The 22997-nt window shown below is 40.9% G+C and overlaps 1 protein-coding gene across 6 annotated transcripts in view; it reads left to right on the top strand.

The window, feature by feature from the left end:
- The first annotated feature begins 5541 nt into the window (after window positions 1–5541).
- The window catches only part of KBTBD12 (kelch repeat and BTB domain containing 12), a 174455-nt gene continuing 156999 nt past the window's right edge, over window positions 5542–22997 (top strand). For 5 of the 6 annotated variants that reach the window (XM_053912571.2, XM_045187926.3, XM_024580527.4 and 2 more), the window contains exon 1: window positions 5714–5811. Coding sequence is in view for 1 of the 6 variants with exons in the window: in XM_045187927.3 (XP_045043862.1) it covers window positions 5588–5811 (224 nt within the window). In the remaining 5 variants the exon portion in view is untranslated. Of the gene's footprint in view, window positions 5812–22997 lie in introns of all 6 variants that reach the window. The other variant, XM_045187927.3, reaches the window with a different exon arrangement.

Raw genomic sequence — 22997 nt, 5'->3', positions numbered from 1 at the left:
ACAAAATATTGGCAAACCACATCCAGAAATACATTAAAAAGATCATACACCATGATCAAGTGGGATTCATCCCAGGGATGAAAGGATGGTCCAATATTCACAAATCAATAAACACAATACACCACATAAACAAAAGCAAAGACAAAAACCACTGATCATATCAATAGATGAGGAAAAAGCATTTGATACGATTCAGCACCCATTTATGATAAAAACTCTCAACAAAGTAGGAACAGAGGGAGCATTCCTCAACATAATAAAGGTCATATATGAGGGACCTACAGCCAACATCACACTCAATGGACAAAAACTTAGAGCTTTCCCACTAAGATCAGGAACAAGACAAGGATGCCCTCTCTCACCACTCCTATTCAACATAGTATTGGAAGTCCTAGCCACAGCCATCAGACAAGAAAAAGCAGTAAAAGGCATCCAAATTGGAAAGGAGGAAATGAAACTGTCACTGTTTGCAGATGACATGATAGTGTACATGGAAAATCCTATAGACTCCACCAAAGAACTACTCGACCTAATAAATGAATTTGGCAAAACAGCTGGATACAAAGTCAATACTCAGAAATCAAAGGCATTCCTGTACACCAACAATGAAACTGCAGAAACAGAAATCAGAAAAAAATATCCGATTTGATATAGCAACAAGAAAAATGAAGTACCTAGGAATAAACCTAACCAAGGAGGTAAAAGACCTGTACTCAGAAAACTACACAACACTGAAGAAAGAAATTAAGGAAGATACAAACAAATGGAAGCATGTACCAATCTCATGGATTGGAAGAATTAACATCATAAAAATGTCCATACTACCCAAAGCGATTTATAGATGCAATGCAATCCCTATTAAAGTACCTATAACATATTTCACAGATATAGAACAAATACTTCAGAAATTTATATGGAACGATAAATGACCCTGAATAGCTGCAGCAATTTTGAGAAAAAGGAGCAAAGCAGGAGGGATCACAATACCTGATATCAAACTGTATTCCAAGTCCACTGTAATCAAAACAGCCTGGTACTGGCATAAAAACAGGCACATAGACCAATGGAACAGAACAGAGAGCCAAGAAATAAACCCACGTCTTTATGGTCAATTAATATTTGACAAAGGGAAGAGAGAACCAAGACGGAGGCGTAGGTAGACACACTGCGCCTCCTCGCACAATCAGTACTCTCAGAAAATTGAAGAGCAAGGAAGTCCAACACCAAGTAGATAAAAAAGAAACATACATCCAGACCAGTAGGAGGGGCAGAGATGGGCACCAAGGCGGAGAGGACTCGCCTGGACGTGGCAGGACCGAGACGGGCAGAGTGTGGGACAAACGGGGCAGACAGTGGACCACTAGCAGATCCTATGGCCCCACATTCACGCACAGATAAACTGAGAGGGCCGGACTCAGAGTGGCGGAGAACGGGGCAGGCAGTGTGGCGGGTAGCAGCCCGGAGGCCCCACACTCGAGCACAGATAAACCGGGACAAACGGCGGGGAGCAAAGCAGACCACATGACCCAGGGCCCCAGCGCGGGGAAATAAAGCCTCAGACCTCTGATTGAAAAAGCCCGTGGGGGTTGGGGAGCAGCAGCAGGAGAGACTCCCAGCCTCACAGGAGAGGTCCTTGGAGAGACCCACAGGGGCCTAGAGTGTGCAAAAACCCACCCACTCATGAACCAGCACCACAGGGGCCCAATTTGATTGTGGGTAGTGGACGGAGTCGCTAAAAACCGGTGGAGAGTGGAGTGGGCGCCATTGCTCCCTCTCGGCCCCTCCTACATGTACATCATTACAGCCCAGCGACCAGTGTTACCCCGCCCTTGTGAGCACTTAAGGCTCCGCCCCTTTAAGTAACATACCCGCCAAGACAAAAAAAAAAAAATGGGCCAAATGACAGAATACTTCAAAGCTCCAGAAAAAATACAACTAAGCGAGGAAGAGATAGCCAAACTATCGGATGTACAGTTGAAAACACTGGTTATTAAGACTCCCACAGATGGTTGAATTTGTTCGAAAACGAGATGAAAAAATGAAACCTATAGCAAGAGAAACAACGGAAAATGTACAGGGAATGAATAGCGATGAGATGGAAACTGGGACTCAAATCAACAGTGTGGACCAGAAGGAAGAAAGAAACATCCAACTAGAAAAGAATGAAGAAACAAGAACTCAGAAAAATGAGGAGAGGCTTAGGAACCTCCAGGACATCTTGAAACGTTCCAACATCCAAATTATAGGGGTGCCAGAAGGAGACGAGGAAGAGCAACAAATTGAAAACTTATTTGAACAAATAATGAAGGAGAACTTCCCCAGTCTGGCAAAGGAAATAGAATTCCGGGAAGTCCAGGAAGCTCAGAGAGTCCCAAAGAAGTTGGACCCAAGAAGGAACACACCAAGGCACATCATAATTACATTACCCAAGATTAAGCAGAAGGAGAGAATCTTAGAAGCAGCAAGAGAAAAGGACACAGTTACCTACAAAAGGGTCCCCATAAGAAAGGCAGCTGATTTCTCAAAAGTGACCTTAAAGGCAAGAAGGGACTCGAAAGAAGTATTCCAAGTCATGAAAAACAAGGGCCTACATCCAAGATTACTGTATCCAGCAAAGCTATCATTTAGAATGAAAGGGCAGATATAGTGCTCCTCAGATAAGGTCAAGTTAAAGGAGTTCAACATCACCAAGCCCTTCTTATATGAAATGTTAAAGGGACTTATCTAAGAAAAAGAAGATCAAAAATAGAAACAATAAAAGTGACAGCAAACTCACAGTTATTAACAACCACACCTAAAACCAAAACAAAAGCAAACTAAGGAAACAACTAGAACAGGAAAAGAACTACAGAAATGGGGATCACATGGAGGGTTATCAATAGGGGATTGGGAAGGGGAGAGAAGGGGGAAAGGTACAGAGAATAAGTAGCATAAATGATAGGTGGAAAATAGACAGGTGGAGGGTAAGAAGAGTGTAGGAAATGTAGAAGCCAAAGAACTTATAAGTATGACCCATAGACATGAACTATAGGAGTGGAATGTGGGAGGGAGGGGGCGGGCAGGATGGAGTTGAGTGAAGGGGCGGAAATGGGACAACTGTAATAGTACAATCAATAAATATATCAAAAAATTAAATTAAAAAAATTTTAAATAAACAAACAAACAAAAATATTTGACAAAGGAGGCAGGAGCATAAAATGGAGCAAAAACAGCCTCTTCAACAGATGGTGTTAGGAGATCTGGAGAGCTACGTGCAAATAAATGAAACTCGATCACCAACTAACACCATACACAAAAATAAACTCAAGATGGATAAAAGACTTAAATATAAGTCGTAACACCATAAAAGTCCTTGAGGAAACATTGGCAGGAAAATCTCAGACATTCCATGCAGCAACATCCTCACAGACATGTCCCCTAAAACAAGGGACATAAAGGAAAGAATAAACAAATAGGACCTCATCAAAATAAAAAGCTTCTGCATGGCTAAACAAAACAGCGTCAAATTACAAAGAGAACCAACAGTATGGGAAAAGATATTTGCTAATGATACCTCAGACAAGGGCCTGATCTCCAATACATATAAAGAACTCAGACCACTGCACTCCAGGAAGACAAACAACCCAATTAAAAAATGGGCAAAGGACTTGAACAGACACTTCTCCAAGGAAGACATACAGAGGGCCCAGAGACATATGAAAAGATGCTCAGCATCACTAGCCATCAGAGAGATGCAAATTAAAACCACAATGAGGTATCATTTCACACCAATCAGGGTGGCCAACATAAACAAATCCACAAACAAAGGTTGGAGAGGATGCGGAGAAAAGGGAACCCTAGTGCACTGTTGGTGGGAATGCAGACTGGTGAGACCACTGTGGAAAACAGTATGGAATTTCCTCAGAAAACTAAAAATGGAACTGCCCTTTGACCCAGCAATTCTGCTGCTGGGATTATACACTAAGAACCCTGAAACACCAATCCAAAAGAACCTGTGCACCCCAGTGTTCATAGCAGCACAATTTACAATAGCCAAGTACTGGAAGCAACCTAAGTGCCCATCAGCAAACGAGTGGATCCAAAAACTATGGTATATTTACACAGTGGAATTCTACGCAGCAGAGAGAAAGAAGGAGCTTATACCCTTTGCAACAGCATGGATGGAACTGGAGAGCATTATGTTAAGTGAAATAAGCCAGACGGTGAGGGACAAATACCGTATGATCTCACCTTTAACTGGAACATAATAAATAGAAAAAAAAGGAAACAAAATATAACCAGAGACATTGAAGTTAAGAACAATCTAACAATGGGCAGGGTGGAGTGGGGAGGGGACAGTGAGGAGAGGGGATTACAGGAACTACTTTAAAGTACACATGGACCAAATCAACGGGGAGGGTGGAGGTGGGGGAGGGAGGGGGTTTCAGCTGGGGTAGGGTGGAGGGATGGGGAGAAAAGGCACACAACTCTAATTGAATAACAATAAAAAAAATTTTTAAAAAAACTCTTACCACCACCAATAACAAATTTTATTTTGTTTTAAACTAGATGATATAATACTACTGCTTTATCTGCATACTATAGTGAAGATCAATAAACAGAAACCTCATTTAAATTGCAGTTAGGAGAACCTATGGCAGGGGGGTTCTCATTCCCTACCACTCATCCTCAATAACCCTAAAACAGGAAGAGAGTACTTTCCATCCCACAAGCGGAATGTTTTTCTACTCTACTACCCCAGCAGGAAGGAAGAAGATCTTCTCTTTACCCCCTTGAACCACTCAGCCAATGAGACTGCTGCAATAAGCCAATGAAAAGCCACTACACTTACAACCCCCAGCTACCTCCATAGGACTCTGTTTAAAACAGCCCCTCTGAGCTCCCCTGTCCTCTTTAAAAGAATGGTCCTCTTTTGGACTTTTGGGTGGTTCTCCATTAGACATGTCCTGAGTTGCAATTGGTTGTTGTTACAGAATTAACCCATTTTGCTGGAGAAATGGTTATCTATCTGTTTAAACTCAACAGTAGATATTCTGTTGACACTTCCATCAGAAAACCATTGTACCCCAGTCCTTGCACCACTCCAAACCTGAACATAGCTAACCTGTTGGCAAAAGCCATGGAGCTGATGGCTCACAAGCAGAGTTGCCAGATGTAGCAAATGAAATTACAGAACCCTAAACAAACAAAAGACCCATAACCAGTTAAACGTGAACTGACTATAAATTATTTGAGACATATACTAGAAAACTATTGGTTGTTTATCTGAAATTTACATTTTACTGGGCATGGGTACTTTATCTGGCAAGCCCTGTTTCTGAGCCACATTAAATAAGACCACACACAGAGATTTTTTGCATTTAAAAAAAGAAGAGATTAAACGGATAGGATTTGTCATTTTAAAAAATGTGTCCTCCCCCCACTCCTGGCTGATCTTCAGTCATCCTGGCACGCTGGCAACTCGCGCAGGTGCACAGCGACCTTTGGAGCTGGTGAGTCTCTGTCTGGCACCAGCGCGGGAAGGCGTTGGCAGGCGCAGTGCTTGGAGGACGCGGTTCCCCGTTTCCTGAGCTGTGAGGGCCAGTAGATGTCACCTCAGAGGACCTGCCAGCGCCCTCCCTCCTCCTCTACCCTCCTCAGGGTGCGGACCTTGTCCATATTAGGCATTGCCGGTCAATCAGGCCCATCGCCAGCCACCAGCTGCCTGCCCTCCCGGAACCCTCCGTACTCCAGAGCGTCCTTGACAGCCACCAGACCTGGCGGCCCCTGCGAACGGAAAGGGGCCCTATCTCAAGCCGGGGCAGCATTCCCGTAAGTACAGAGAGACGGGGAGACGTGGGGAGTCTAAAGCCTTGTCTTAATGTAGCGCTTCCCTTGAGTCGCCCTAGGGACAGCTCTTACCAGCAGGGCTCAGCTTAACAGTTGCCTCCTGATAGAGAGAGACCATCTCTACCCAGCCAGGACTCTCTTCCTCCCTTTTTGTGACATTATTTAGTTTGGTAGCCTTCACGGTGCTATCATTCTCAGAACGACTTAATCATTTGCCTCCCTTACTAGACTGTAAGCTCCAGAAAGGTAGAAGCAGGCCATTTCTCTATTCGGAGTTGTCTTCCTAGAACTTTGAATAGTGCCTAGCACTTTAAAAAGCTTGAATAAACATGGAAAGTATCCCCAGGCAACTCTCTTAACTTTATTTTTCAAGATTTTATTTATTTATTTATTGGGGGGGGTCGGAGAAGGAAAGAGAGAGAAACATGGATGTGAGAGAGAAATATCAATTGCCTATAAGCACCCCCACTGGGGACCTGGATGCCCAACCAACTGAGTGAGCCACAAGGGTCAGGGCAACTCTCTTACATTTAAAGCCAGGAATGTAATTGCCTTGCATTTCCCTCCCCCTCCACAAAACTAATAACTTACAATGCATCTTAAAGCTCTTTACAAAGTGTAAAGCATGATGAAACACAAAACATTGTGAACTCAAAGGAAAGAAAAAAGAAGCCTGCCTTATTTAGTGTCCATACACCTGGCCATTGTTAAGCATCTAGTGTGAGGGATGATTATTACTATTAAATGAATCAGGCATCTGTCCATACTAGTGGGAGACTCAGAGTACATTTTAGGGGGGTGCCTGTGTTCTGAGCCATTTTCTACCAGTGTCTGCACAAGATGGTAGTGCTGAAACAAATTAGGGTATGGGGATGTAATGGGAAAACCAGGGTTCACAGACTTAAATGGCTGTAGGATAACTCAAGAAGCAGTGGTGAGAAATGCAACAGCATAGGGAGAATTATAAATGATAACTGGGGGCTGGGGAATATGAGCATAGATGTGCCATCAGAGAGGTGGCATCTGGCTACTCAAGTCCTGCACATTGTTGTCACCATGGGAATTAAGGACCCACTGTTACCATATTGTTCATTAGTTTCAACAGATGCTGGAATGTTTCAACTCTGCTTGTTGACAACTATTAATAATTTACAAAAAATAGAAAAAGAAGCCTGTGAGCAGCCAATCTGTGATCTCTGGCTTCAGTTATTCTCTAAGAATGGTAACCAAATTCCTAAAAGCACATGGGAATTAATTTTAAGACTAGGAGTGAGAAGTGGATGTCACAATGCATCAAGCTATAGGCAAGGAAATCAAGTTAATGATTCTGGATGATTTATTTAACTTGGACAAAAAGATAGCAAATTGAAGAATTGAGCGCAACTTTTATATGTAGGAAAAAATCTCCAAGATAGTGGTTTATTAACATGTACAAAATGTAAAAGAAAAAAGTTATCATAAACTCATAATTTAGGACTAAGCAAAGCATTCATTTAATTGCAGAAACCATATTGAACATTAATGTGCCACGCATCATTACAGACAGATGTTAAGAATACAGGGATGATTAAGACATGAGCATCCTACACTCACTGAAATGGGAGGGGCAGGCATATGCATAAATAAATTGCAGTAACAACAGTACAACCATTATGGCCAAGGTGTAAGCAAGGAAAGGCAGAGAAGTCTTCACTGAAGAAGTGATATGTGAGCTGAATATTGAAGAGTCAGTTACATTTTTTTCAGGTGTAAAGGCATGTATGCATTGTTAGTGGTTCACCACTACTAAAAGATTGAAAAAGGAAGGAAGGAAGGAAGGATAAGGCAGGAAAGGTCAGGAGGTGCCAGATTGTGAAGGGCCTCATAATGCCTGAATGAGGTGTGGTGTTGCTGAAAATAGGCTCAGGATAATTTTTTTAAATATGGGGTAGTGATTTTATACTTAAAAGTGTCAACTGATGTCCTTCAATGCCAATAGGAATCACTAATTTAGTGTAAAACAGCTCAACTGTGATAAGCACAGTTGCGAAAACAGCATAGCTGTGAGGCAGCCCTGAGGGCAGGTCCCTCTTTAGCCAGAGAGGCTAGATAGTTCTGCACCTCAATTGTCTGCTCTCCTCCGCTCCTTGCAGATCTAGCTTTCACTGCTGCTGGTCTGCTCCATTCTGTGCCAGTCTGCTCTGGCCTGTGCTGGTCTGCTCCATTCCGTGCCAGTCTGCTCTGGCCTGTGCTGGTCTGCTTCGCTCTGTTGCTGCAAGAGGTCTTCAGTGTTTCAGCTCAGCCAGGGAAATGAAGTCATCTGTCTTCGGTGAAAAAGGAAAGTGAGCTCTCAGAGCCAGATGGGAGCTGGTTTATATGGACAAAAGCCCCTCCCACCCATCCCAGATTAGTCTGTCCTAACACAAACAATTTTCAGTTTGATTGGTTTAAAAGACACTGTCCCAATTGATTAGAATAGAGCTGTTCTGGTTGGTCAGAGCTGTGCAGCTCCAATTGGATGGGGAAAGCTTCAGTCCTATTGGTGGAAATAAGATTCCAGGCACTTCTTTATAAGGGCTGGTTCAGATGGTGGAAACACAGTGCAGACAAGCAATTCAGTTTAGAGGCAGGCAGTTTAATGCAGGCCTCTCTCTGAAGTGGGGTTTACATGAGAGGCCCCCATGTAGAAATGGCTGCTAGGCTCCAGTTTTGTTTTGTTTTGTTTGCCCAGTTAACCACCAGGAGGCCTTCTTAGCAGGTGTCTTCTTTCTCAGGGTTTACAATAGACACCAACTTACAGAAGGATTTTGTTTAAACATTGGAACTGGGACATGATTTTCTGATATGTTGACCTTCCTCAGCTTGCCAACCAAAGTCTGTGGAAGGGAGTTTTAGACATACTAGAATCTATGACCCTGTACAAGTCATTTCTCAGGTCTTCAATTTTTTCATTGATAAAATTCAAAGCTTTGTTGTTGATCAACTATCATTTCATATTATAACCTATCACCACACAGAACATTTCGATGAGGAAAAAAACACACTAATTCAGGAATCCAGTTACTTCTTTTCCCACCAAAGCAGGAGCAGGAAGGAATTATTTCTGCCCTTCCCCCAAAACAGTTCTCATTCAGAGTAGGTAAGTAGGTTGTAAGCTTTTGTATTTTCCAAACACATACGTTGAGCGACATACTCCTTGACAACTTAAAAAGAAAGTTTATTATGTAGCACTCTCTCTCTCACTCTCTCGGTATGTGTGCGCGGGTGTATGTATGTATGTATACATGCATGTACATATACATAGACATGGTTACAATGTAGGTTAGGTTTTCAAAAGGTATAAGTTACCCTGATGTTAATAATTTTTTTTTGTTTTAAACTCAGTTTACACAATATTTAAGACATGCAAAAAGGCATAAAGAATAATTATGCATTATGTACCCACCATACAGCTGGTGAAGTTAAAATTGAGTATGCAGTTAAAATTCCTTGTCACCTTTCTACAATTGCATCCCCCTCCTTCCTTGCCTCCTGATAGGCAACCACTATCTTTAATTTCATGTGCATTATTACCCTTCATTTCCTTATATTCCACTACAGTTGTGTGTATCCTGAAATAATATATACTTTTTTAACTTTTTATTTTGATATAATTTCAAGTTCACAGAAAAGTTCTAAGAATAATATAAAAAACTCCCATATACTCTTGACCAGATTCACCAATTGTGTCTATTCACTTTGTCAGGATTTATCATCTACATTTACTCTATTAGAATATATAATATTGTTTTGCATATTAAAAACATGGTATCAATGGTATGCAGCAATTTTCCTCTACATATTTTCATACATTATTATGTTTGTGAAATTCACCCATGTTGATACATGTAGCAGTAGCTAATTCTTTTTTATGCTGTGCAGTATTCTCTTCAGTAAATACACTATAGTCTGTTCTATTAATAGTTATTTAGGTTATTTCCAAATTTTTACTTTTTCAAACAGTCCTGCTATGAACTTAAATACTTTTGACTTTAGCAAAACATGCAGGCGTGGTCATATACCAATTGTCTTTTAGAAAAAGTAGTAATTTTAAAGATTATAAAATTAAGCATTGTAAAGGCAAAACATTGGTAGTTTAAGTAAATGCCACATTAAAATTTATAGCAGTACATTTCTCAAAACTAATGATATTGGACACAAACATAACTGCATTTTGGATTTGCACAGTAATTAGGCTTTGTTCTTGTGATTTATATTTATCTTTGCTACTCATTTTTTCCCATTATTATAGGTAGTATTACTATAAATGCACTAGTTCAGTCCTCTATAAATTGGAAAAGAGAATAACTACCATTGATACCATTCAAAACATTTACACAATTTTGTTTTGCTGATGAAAGGAGAATGCCCTCTACACCTTCATTAAAGAAAAAGTTATGTCAGCTCTCTTCTATTTATAAGCTGTGTCTCTACCCATAAGCAATTTGTATATGGACACAAACATTATAGTTATTATTTGAAAATTATTTGTATAGGTATCCTGCCACAACTTTCTCAAGCAAATTTTACCAAGCAAGTTACATATTGTGTACATGCATGGACAACTTTAATTCTCTCTCAATTATTCTTTTTTTTTCCGAGCAAACTTGATTATTACAGAATATAAGCTTTTTCAAAAAAATTTTATTGTTATTCAATTACAGTGGTCTGCAATTTCTCCCCATCCCTCCACCCCACACCAACTGAACCCATCTCTCTGCCCCGCCTCCACCCTCCCCCTTGATTTTGTCCATGTGTCCTTTATACTAGTTCCTGTAATCAACTCTTCCCATTGTCCCATCCTCACTCCCCTCTGGCTATTCTTACATTGTTCTTTTTTTAAAATATTTTATTTTATTTATGTATTTACTTACTTTTTATTTTTATTCGGTTACAATTGTCTGCATTTTCTCCCCATCCATCTACCCCACCCCAGCCGAACCCATCTCCCTCCAACGCCTCCACCCTCCCCCTTGATTTTGTCCATGTGTCCTTTATAGTAGTTCCTGAAAACCCTTCTCCCCACTGTCCCCTCCCCACTCCCCTCTGGCTATTGTTACATTGTCTTAACTTCAATGTCTCTGGTTATATTTTGTTTCCTTTTTTCTTCTGTTGATTATCTTCAGGTTAAAGCCAGATCATATGGTATTTGTCCCTCACTGCCTGGCTTATTTCACTTAGCATAATGCTGTCCAGTTCCAACCATGCTTTTGCTCCTTCTTTCTCTCTGCTGCATAGAATTCCATTGTGTAAATGTACCATAGTTTTTTGATCCACTCATTTGCTGATTGGCACTTAGGTTGCTTCCAGTACTTGGCTATTGTAAATTGTGCTATGAACATTGGGGTGCATAGGTTCTTTTGGATGGGTGTTTCAGGGTTCTTAGGGTATAATCCCAGCAGCAGAATTGCTGGGTCAAAGGGCAGTTCCATTTTTAGTTTTCTGAGGAAATTCCATACTGTTGTCCACAGTGGTTGCACCTGTCTGTAAGCCCTCCAACAATTTACTACGGTTCCCTTTTCTTTGCACCCTCTCCAATATTTTTTGCTGATTTGTTTATGTTGGCCACTCTAACTGAGGTGAGATGGTACCTCATTTTGGTTTTAATTTGCATCTCTCTGATGGCTAGTGATGCTGAGCATCTTTTCACATGTCTCTGGGCCCTCTGTATGTCTTCCTTGGAGAGGTGTCTGTTCAAGTCCTTTGCCCATTTTTGCATTGGGTTCTTTGTCTTCCTGGAGTGGAGTTGTGTGAGTTCTTTATGTATTTTGGAGATCAGGCCCTTGTCTGAGGTATCATTAGCAAATATGTTTTCCCCATACTGTTAGTTCTCTTTTTATATTATGCTGTTTTCTTTCTCCATGCAGAAGCTTTTTATTTTCATGAAGTCCCATTTTCTTTATTCTTTCCTTTATGTCCCTTGCTTTAGGGGACGTGTCTGAGAGGATGTTGCTGCATGGAATGTCTGAGATTTTCCTGCCAATGGTTTCCCCTAGGACTTTGATGGTGTTACAACTTATATTTAAGTCTTTTATCCACCTTGAATTGATTTTTGTATATGAAGTAAGTTGGTGATCGAGTTTCATTTCTCTGCATGTAGCTACCACATCTCCCAACATTTGTTGAAGAGGCTATTTTTGCTCCATTTTATGCTCCTGCCTCCTTTGTCAAATATTAATTGACCGTATAGACTTGAGTTTATTTCTGGGCTCTCTGTTCTGTTCCATTGGTCTATGTGCCTGTTTTTATGCCAGTACCAGGCTGTTTTGATGACAGTGGCCTCGTAATACAGTTTGATATCAGGTATTGTGATTCCTCCTGCTTTGTTCTTCTTTCTCAAAATTGCTGCAGCTATTCACGGTCATTTATGGTTCCATATGAATTTCTGAAATGTTTGTTCTATATCTGTGAAATATGTCATGGGTACTCATAGGGATTGCATTGAATCTATAAATCGCTTTGGGTAGTATGGCCATTTTGATGATGTTAATTCCTCCAAGCCATGAGCATGGTACATGTTTCCATTTGTTTGTGTCTTCCTTAATTTCTTCCTTCGATGTTGTGTAGTTTTCTAAGTACAGGTCTTTTACCTCCTTGGTTAGGTTTATTCCTAGGGACTTTAGTTTTCTTGTTGCTGTATCAAATGGGATTTCTTTTTCCAGATTTCTGTTTCTGCTGTTTCATTGTTGGTATACAGAAATGCCTTTGATTTCTGAGTATTGACTTTGTATCCAGCTGTTTTGCCAAATTCATTTATTAGGTCGAGTAGTTCTTTGGTGGAGTCTATAGGATTTTCCATGTACACTATCATGTCATCTGCAAACAGTGACAGTTTCATTTCCTCCTTTCCAATTTGGATGCCTTTTATTTCTTTTTCTCGTCTGATGGCTGCAGCTAGGACTTCCAGTACTATGTTGAATAGGAGTGGTGAGAGAGGACATCCTTGCCTTGTTCCTGATCTTGGTGGGAAAGCTCTAAGTTTTTGTCCATTGAATGTGATGTTGGCTGTAGGTCTCTCATATATGGCCTTAATTATGTTGAGGACTGCTCCCTTTATTCCCACTTTGCTGAGTGTTTTTATCAGAAATGGGTGCTGTATCTTAGCAAATGCTTTTTCCCCATCTATTGATGTGATAGTGTGATTTTTGTCTTTGCTGTTGTTTATGTGATGTATTATCTTTATTGATTTGTGAATATTGTGCCATCCTTGCATCCCTGGGATGAATCCCACTTGGTCATGGTGTGTGATCTTTTTAATGTATTGCTGGATGTGGTTTGCCAACATTTTGTTGAGAATTTTAGCGTCTATGTTCATCAGTGATATTGGCCTGAAGTTTTCTTTCTTTGTTGTGTTTTTATCTGGTTTTGGGATAAGGATGATGTTGGCTTCATAAAAAGAGTTTTCGTGTCTTCCATCAGTTTGGATTTTTTCGAATAGTCTGTGAAGGATAGGGGTTAGCTCTTCCTTAAATGCTTTGTAGAATTCTCCTGTGAAACCATCTCCTCCAGGGCTTTTTTGTGTTGGGAGTTTTTTGATTACTGTTTAATTTTGTCTGCTGTTATTGGTCTGTTCAGGCTTTCTGCTTCTTCTTCATTCAGTTTGAGAAGATTATATTTTTCTAGAAATGTGTCCATTTCACCTAGGTTTTCAAATCTCTTGGCACACAGTTCTTCCTAGTAATTTCTTACAATCCTTTGTTTTTTGTGGTATCAGTTGTAATCTCTCCTCTTTCATTTCTAATTTTGTTTATTTGGATCCTTTCTCTTTTTTAATATATTTATTGATTATGCTATTAAAGTTGTCCCATTCCCCCCCCACTCCACTCCATCCAGCCCATCACTGCCCTCCCACATTCCCCCCTTATAGTTCATGTCCATGCGTCATACATATAACTTCTTTGGCTTCTACATTTCCTATACTATTCTTACCCTCCCCCTGTCTATTTTCCACCTATCCTTTATGCTATTTATTCTCTGTACCTTTTCCCCCTCTCTGCCCCTCCCACTCCCTTGTTGATAACCCTCCATGTGATCTCCATTTCTGTGGTCTGTTCCTGTTCTAGTTGTTTGCTTAGTTTGCTTTGGTTTTTGTTTTATGTGTGGTTGTTAATAACTGTGATTTTGCTGTCATTTTTACTCTTCCTATTTTTTAATATTCTTTTTCTTAGATAAGTGCCTTAACATTTCATATAGTAAGGGTTTGGTGATGATGAACTCCTTTAACTTGACCTTATCTGAGAAGCACTTTACCTACCCTTCCATTCTAAATGAGAGCTATGCTGCACACACTAATCTTGGATGTAGGTTCTTGCCTTTCATGACTTGGAATACTTCTTGCCAGCCCCTTCTTGCCTGTAAGGTCTCTTTGGAGAAATCAGCTGACAGTCTTATGGGAACTCCTTTGTAGGTAACTGTGTTCTTTCCTCTTGCTGCTTCTAAGATCCTCTCCTTCTCTTTAATCTTGGATAATGTAATTATGACGTGCCTTGGTGTGTTCCTCCTTGGGTCCAGCTTCTTTGGGACTCTCTGAGCTTCCAGAACTTGTTGGAAGTCTATTCCTTTGCCAGATGAGGGAAGTTCTCCTTCATTATTTGTTCAAATACGTTTTCAGTTCTTTGCTCTTCCTCTTCTCCTTCTGGCACCCCTATAATTTGGATGTTGGAACGTTTCTAGATGTCTTGGAGGTTCCTAAGCCTCTCCTCATTTTTCTGAATTCTTGTTTCTTCTTTCTTTTCTGGTTGGATATTTCTTTTATATATATTGATTGATTGATTATGCTATTACAGTTGTCCCATTTCCCCCCCACTCCAATCCATCTTGCCCACCCCCTCCCTCCCACATTCCCCCCTATAGTTCATGTCCATGGGTCATACTTATAAGTTCTTTGGCTTCTACATTTCCTACACTATTCTTACCTTCCCCCTGTCTATTTTCCACCTATAATCTATGCTGCTTATTCTCTGTACCTGTCCCCCCCCTCCCTCTCCCACTCCCCGATTGACACCCCTCCATGTGATCTCCATCTCTATGGTTCTGTTCCTGTTCTAGTTGTTTGCCTAGTTTGCTCTTGTTTTTGTTTTAGGTATGGTCGTTAATAACTGTGAGTTTGCTGTCATTTTTACTGTTCCTATTTTTGATCTTCTTTTTCTTAGGTAACTCCCTTTAACATTTCATATAATAAGGGCTTGGTGATGATGAACTTCTTTAACTTGACCTTATCTGAGAAGCACTTTATCTTCCCTTCCATTCTAAATGATAGCTTTGCTGGATACAGTAATCTTGGATGTAGGTCCTTGCGTTTAATCTTGGGTAATGTAATTATGATGTGCCTTGGTGTGTTCCTCCTTGGGTCCAGCTTCTTTGGGACTCTCTGAGCTTCCTGGACTTCCTGGAAGTCTATTTCCTTTGCCATATTAGGGAAGTTCTCCTTTCTTCCTTCTGGTCCACACCGTTGATTTGAGTCCCAGCTTCCTTCGCAGCACTATTGGTTCCCTGTACATTTTCCGTTATTTCTCTTGGTATAGGTTTCATTTTTTCATCTCGTTTTTGAACAAATTCAACCAATTCTGTTAGCATCCTTATTACCAGAGTTTTGAACTGTGCATCTGATAGGTTACTCTCTGTTCGCTGCTTAGTTGAATTATTTCTGGAGCTATAAAGTGTTCTGTCATTTGGGTCATTTTTTTTTTTTTTTTTTGTCTTGGCAGGTCTGTTACATAAAGAGCTTTGGGTGTTCCCCAGGGCAGGGTAATGCTGGTCTCTGCCCTCTGACGCTGTCGTGGGGGAGGGGCCGAGAGGGAGCAATGGCGCTTGCTGCATTCTCCAGCGGATTTCAGTCACTCCCTGTGCTACCCACAATCAAATCGGGCCCCTCTGGTGCTGGTTCCTGAGTGTGTGGGCTTGTGCACACTCTAGGCCCCTGTGGGTCTCTCCAACGACCTCTCCCGTGAGGCTGGGAGTTTATACTGCTGCCTCCCCAACCCCCACAGGTGTTTTCAATCAGAGGTTTGAGGCTTTATTTCCCAGAGCTGGAGCCCTGGGCTGCGTAGTCTGCTTTGCTCCCCGCTGTTTGTCCCGGTTTATCTATGCGCAAATGTGGGTCCCCTGGGTGCTACCCGCCACACTGCCTGCCCAGTTCTCTGGCACTCTGAGTCTGGCCCTCTGGTTTAATCTGTGTGCAAATGTAGGGCCTCAGAGTCTGCTAGTGGTCAGGCCGCCTGCCCCGTTAGTCCCACACTCCACTGTCTTGGTCTGGGTCCCGTCAGAGCAACGTGAGTCCTCTCCGCCCCGGCTGCCCGTCTCCGACCCTCCTACTGGTCTGGATGAATGTTTATTTTTTATCTCCTTTGTTTGGGACTTCCTTGCTGTTCGATTTTCTGTCAGTTCTGGTTGTGTGAGGAGGTGCAGTGTGTCTACCTATGCCTCCATCTTGGTTATCTCTCTTTTTTTCTTGATGAACCTACTTAAAGGCTTGTTGATTTTCTTCATCTTTTCAAAGAACCAGCTCCTGGATTCATTGATCCTTACAATTGTGTTTTTAGTCTATGTCATTTATCTCTGCTCTGATCTTGGTTATTTCCTTCCTTCTACTTGCTCTGGGCTGTCTTTCTTGTTCTTCCTCAAGTTCTTGTAGGCATAGGGTTCAGTTGTTTATTTGAAATGTTTCTATCTTTTTAAGGTAGGCCTGTATTGCTATGAACTTCCCTCTCAGGACTGCCTTTGCTGTGTCCCATAACTTTTGTATTGTTGTGACTTCGTTTTGGTTTGTTTCCAGAAAATTTTTGATTTCTTCCCTAATCTCGTTCTTGACCCATTCATTGTTTAATAGCATGCTATTCAGTCTCCATGATTTTGAGTGTTTGGGGTTTTTTCCTTTGGGGTTGGTTTCTACTTTCAGTCCCGTGTGGTCAGAGAAAATGCTTGATATGATTTCAATTTTCTTGAATTTGTTGAGGCTTGCCTTGTGTCCTATCATGTGGTCTATCTGAAAATGTTCCATGTACACTTGAAAAGAATGTGTATTTTTCTTCTTTGGGATGAAAAGCTCTATATATATCAGTTAATTCCATTTCATCTAGGGTATTGTTCAGTGACACAATATCTGTGTCGATATTTTGTTTGGAAGATCTGTCCATCTTTGTTAGTGGGGTGTTAAAGTCCCCTGCTATAATTGTGTTGCTGTCAATATCTTTCTTGAAGTCCTCCAAGATTTTCTTTATGTATTTGGGTGCTCCTATCTTGGGTGCATATATATTTACAATGTTTATGTCTTCTTGGTGGATTCTTCCTATGAGTAGTATGAAGTGACCTTCTGGGTCTCTCTTTATGGTCCTTCTTTGGAAGTCTATTTTGTCTGATATGAGTATTGCTACCCCTGCTTTTTCTTTCCTGTCCATTTGCTTGGAAAATTTGTTTCCAGCCCTTCACTTTCAGTCTGTGTAAGTCTTTTGTCCTGAGGTGGGTCTCTTGTAGGCAGTATATGTGGGTCCTGTTTTCTTATCAATTCAGGTATTCTGTGTCTTTTGATTGGAGCCTTTAATCCATTTATGTTTAAGGCTGTTTCTGATAGGTAGTTATTCATTGCCATTTTTTCCTACCTGTGTTCCTCTCTCTTTCTCTTTCCCTTCCTTTCCTTAAAACAATCCCTTTAGCCTCTCTTGCAGAACTGGTTTGGCGCAGGTGTATTCTTTTAGAGTTTTTTTTGTCCTGGAAGCTCCTTATTTGGTCTTCTGTCTTGATTGAGAGCCTTGCTGGGTAAAGTAGCCTTGGTTGCAGGCCTCTGGTTTTCATTACTTGGAATATTTTTTGTCATTCTCTGCTGGTTTGGAATGTTCCCATTGAGAAGTCAGCTGCTAACCTTATTGGGGCTCCTTTTTATGTTACTTCCTGTTTCTCCCTTGCTGACTTTAAGATCTTCTCTTTGTCTTGGATTTTGCCATTTTAATTATGATGTGTCTTGCAGTGGGCCTCTTTGGGTTCCTCTTGCTTGGGACGCTCTGTGATTCCTGGAGTTGTGTGACTTTTTCTCTCCTCAGATTAGGGAAATTTTCCATCATTACTTTTTCAAACAGGTTTTCTATCCCTTGCTCTTCCTCTTCTTCTTGTATCCCCATTATACGTATATTATTACATTTCATGTTGTCCTTCATTTCCCTTAATCCCTCTTCATTCTTTCTGAGCCTTTTTCCTTTTCTTGCTCTTTCTGGGTGTTTTTTTCTATTTTGTCCTCCAGCTCGCTGATCCAATCCTCTGCTTCGTGAAGTCTGCTTTTGATTCCTTCTACTGTGTTCTTCAGTTCCGAAATTGTATTCTTCATTTCCTCTTGGCTCTTGTTGATAGTTTCTATTCCTTTTTCATGTTGATATATTTTGCAGTGATATAGTTTGCAGTGAGTGCATTGTAGTTTCCCTGTAGTTTCTGGTAGTTCTCTGTGAACTCAGTGAGCTTCCTGATAACCATTGCTTTGAACTCAGTATCTGATAGTTGATTTGCCTCTATTTCATTTAGCATTCTCTCTGAGGCTCCCTCCTTTCCTTTCTTTTGTGGATTGTGTCTTTGTCTTCCCATTGTTGTCAGACTCTTCTTGTTAGCCTCTTCTTCTTAAATTGATCTGTTCTTATTCCCCGGGTTTATGGTATGAACTTCTATGGTTGAATGCCAGTGGGATTCAGTGGTTCCGTCTCCTTAATCTCCTAAGCTCACTGGTCTTGGGTTGTCATTCATGTTGGCTCTCTGTATGTCTTTGGGTTTTGATTGTTGTTGGGTCTTTTTTTGATGGGTCCTTCCCTCGAGCTGGTTAATTGAGGATCACTCCATCCACCATGACTTGTATTCTGTTGTTCAGATGTGGAAAGTTCGTGTTGAAGCTGATTCTTCTGTGTGTACAAGGTTTTGAGGCTTCTCTCTCACTTTTGTTCAGTTGTTTGTTCTGAGTAATTTCTCCACTATTTAGTTGTATTTCCAGATCAGTCCTGGATATAGGTTAGTGTGGCTTCCACTCCCTTCTTCACCTTCTTCCATTGTTATCTGTTGGTAGTTTCTTTGTTGGTGTGTACTGGTGTTCATTGCTCCCTCCTTGCAAGTTCTCAAGAGTAGCAAAGTGAAATTTGTCTCACTGTCTCAGTTATTCTGATGACCCCTGTTTGGATGTAACTGTGGTCTTTTCAGAGCTCCGGGTTTTATTTTGTCACCTGTGGAAAAGGAGAAAAAAGAAATAGAAAAAGGGAAAGAAGGAAAAAGCAATAGAAAAGTAAAGGAAGGAAGGAAGGAAGAAGGAATAAAAAAAGGAAAGAAGGACAAAAAGGTAGAAGGAATTTAAAAAAAAAAAAAAAAAAAAGGTCTTCTGCTGGCTTTAAACTGGTCAGGTCAGTTCTTCTGGTCTTCCTGTCTGTGAAACAGGAGGGTGTGTGTGGAGGGATTGGTTTCACTTTTCTCCCTTCCTGAGACACACTGTTTGGTGTTATCCTGCCTCCAGTCCAGTTCCTCAGGGTCCTTCTGCTCCCCCCTATGCCTTTAGTCCACCAGTTGTGCTGTCCTTGAGGTACACCAGTTAGGGGCAACTCACACTCCATCTTCTTGCTCTTTGTTATCCTAGATGCTAGGGGCTCTTGGTGCTCCTTCAGTGTAGTTCAGCCCCCTACTGAGTCAAGTCTTCCCAGGGACTGCACTCTCCCCTAGCCCTGCAGCTCTCCTCTGCTGGGCATTCTGCCTTCCTCCTAGAGAGCCAGGAGGCCCTGCAGGGCTCTGTGTGCAGGGCCTAGGAGGGAGGTGTTCAGTCCCTGGTGCTTCAGGCGTGGTCACCCGCAGTCAGCCAGGTCATTGATCAGGGTGTGCACCCACCCGGGGCTTCAGGTGTGGGTACCCAGGCTGCTGATCAGGCTGCTCACCCACCCGGGGCTTCAGGTGTAGGCACCCAGGCCGCTGATTTGGGTGCGCACCAACGGGGGGGCTTGGGGCATGTGCTCCTGGGCAGCCAGGCTGCTGCTCAGGGTACACACCCACCCGGGGTTTCAGGTGTGGGCACCGAGGCTGCTGATCTGGGTGCGCAGGGACCTGGGCTTCAAGTGTGTGCTGCGGCTGCTTATTCTGTGTTCACAGTCCAGGGGCCAAGAGGGTAGGGGCGCAAGAGGCCACAGCTTCTGCTGAGAGTTCTCTATACAGCCACTGAGTGCCTCTATTTTCTCTTTTTCTTTTCAAGAAATTCCTCTTATTCAAGCCCCCCTGGTCCAAACAAGCACCTGGCCTGTCACAGATCCCAGCCTGGCTCTCTCCCAAGAATCCTGCAGCAGACCCTGTGCCCCAACCAGGGGTTTCAGCTGCTCTGGTCCCTGTGCTGGTCCCAGGGACCTTATTGTCCTTAAACACTCTTCTTACTGTCTTATTTTTCAATGTCCTCTACAATTTTTGGTCTCTGATCTTCATATATGCTGGAATACCATTGGCTGTTAGCTCTGTTCCTCAGATCAGCTGTACCTTTTTATTTATTTATTTATTTTTTTTAGAAAGAGGGGAAGGGAAGTAGAAAGAGAGGGAGAGAAACATCAATGTGTGGTTGCCTCTTACATGCCCCATACTGGGGACCTGGCTGGCAACCCAGGCATGTGCCCTGAGTCGGAATTGAAATGGCCACCCTTTGGATTGTAGGCCCAGGCTCAATCCACTGAGCCACACCAGCCAGGGCCAAAGTCTATGTTTCTAATTTCTGCTCTACAGTATTCTATGCCACTGTAAACTTGTAATAATTTCTGTTGGATCCTCAATATAACTACTTCAGTTATATACATTATCCCTCTTTTACAGATGAAGAAACCAAATTTTGGAAAGGTTAAGTAATATTAAGATTACAGCAAGTAAGTGGCTAAACTGAGATTCAAACCCAGGACTATCTCACATCCAGGCCCCCCCTGTAATACCAATATCTTCTGTGCACCTTTATATGCTGAACAACAATGCTGAAAATGTTTTTTAAGTATGGTCGCTAATTTAACTGCCCAAGTAATTTTCAGGATTTTCATCAGTAAATTCATTTGGTCTATAAGTGCATTTCAATTAGGGTAGCTTTCAGTAGTTGTATAAAAGGCAGTTGGAAGAAAGGGATACTTAACAGGTCTATATGCCCATCTTTAAAAATTCATAAATATTTCTTCAGAATGTTTGAAACAGTTATTTCTTTTTTTAAAAGTATTTTTGTTGTTGGAGCCAATGTTTGGGTCATAGAAGCTACATTCAAATAAAGTATTTAAGAAATTGATTATTTGGGAAACTTGGAGACGACCAGATGACCTTTTAAAAATAGAAGTCTGACCATTCTCCTTCTCAAAACTCTTAAGCTGGATTTAAGCAGATAAGCGGTAATTAGGCACCCTGACAGGATACTCATAATCTAGAAAATGGATTTATTTATAATAGTAGAACAAGAATAGTTGACCTGCTACTTGTTTTTGTATATTGTCCCTGAACTATGAATGAATTTTATAATTTTAAATGACTTTTTAAAATGAAAGAAGAATAATATTTCATAACATCAAAATATATAACATTCAAGTTTCAATATCCATAAAACATTAAATTGACATACAGCTATGCTCATTTGTTTATTTACTGTCTATGGCTACTTTTGCAATGTAATGAAGAAGTTGAGTTGTTATTATAGAACCTGTATGGCCTAGAAAGCCCTAGTTTGTTGACACTTGCACTAGAAGGAGTGGTTAATAAGAGTACAGACTTTGGAGTTGGACAGAACTTGGTTCAAGACTCAGTTCTTCCATCTGTATAATGTGGCTATTTGATGAGAAAAAGTAAACTTGAAAGAGTACCTTAGTGACTGTTGCCTTCTGTCAAGGAGAAATGAGGATAAATAGAGGTTTCTATGGTTCTTTTAGTTGACAGTATAATAATAGAAAATATAAGAATATAACAAAAGTGAAATTTTATAAAATATATAGTTGCAATTACCTTGGGCAACCTTTTCTCAATATTTTTACATATGCTACATATATTCATAAGGACTCTTGAGTGCCAATAACAGCAACCTCAATTCAAACTAGTTTAAACAATAAAAGGAATGATTTGTCCTTCAAAACTGAAAAATACAGATAAAAGGCATGTTTCAAACTCCATTGCTCTGGATTCCCTGCTTGTTCCTTGTATTGCTCTCATACTACCTTATGGAGACATCGCTGCAGCAGTTCCAGACCTCTCATCTGTATAACACATGGACACCCCCAACCATTGAACCAGAGACATGAGCTTCACTCTAATTAGGATAATTTCAGGTCTCATACCCATCCCTGAACCCATCACAGTAGTGAAGGGGATGAGGGTCAATCCCATCCCAATCTCACCAAGTGAAGGTAAGTTGAATGCTGGGGGAAACCCAACATTGTCCACTATAAAGTGCTTTATAAGATATTGCATATAATGTGTTTATAAGAAAACAAACACAAAATGTACCAGTTATGATTCAATTTTAACCTCTCTTTGAAACTAATGTCACCTGTATATTTATGAAAATTGACATACTTCAAAATTCTAGCATTTTTGTCATAACATTAGGGTCCTCAATATCTCATATCTTTCTTAGCAACATCAAGATCAACATTTTAGGAACTAATGAGTCTGAACTACCTGCAGTGTGTTAGATCTAGTGATTGTGTCTGAAAGCTGCACTTGGCTTTCCAGCATTATTAGTATTGATTTCCTTTGAGGGATTCTGATATATCACTGCAATACTAAAATTTTTTAAATAATTATTGCCTTATAAGAAAGGTTTTATGCTTTTCAAATTAAAGTAACAACTGTCGTCTTTAAAGTTGATTGAGGTGTTTTTATGTATAATATAGCCTACATATATGATTTGGGCTAGGCAGAAAGTGTTGTAGGAAAATTCAGGAATATAATGACCTCTGCGCCCATAATTGGATTCACTTTGTGAAAATCTTTTTTAAAAAACCAAAAAGCAAAGGTTCACTTTTAACCTGCAAGTCCTTGCTAAGAATGCCTTAGCTTTTCCTGAAATAAAATGGAGCTATTAATGCCAGAAAATCTGACAAGTAGGGTTTTATTCCTACTTTAAGTATACATATTCTCAAAATCACATGATCATATCAATAGATGTGGAAAAAGCATTTGGTAAGGTACAGCACCCATTC

Source organism: Desmodus rotundus, chromosome 10 (assembly GCF_022682495.2).
Source record: "Desmodus rotundus isolate HL8 chromosome 10, HLdesRot8A.1, whole genome shotgun sequence".
Lineage (NCBI taxonomy): Eukaryota > Metazoa > Chordata > Mammalia > Chiroptera > Phyllostomidae > Desmodus > Desmodus rotundus.
The sequence above is the reverse complement of the archived record's forward strand: the minus strand, read 5'-3'. Positions and strand labels throughout refer to the sequence as shown.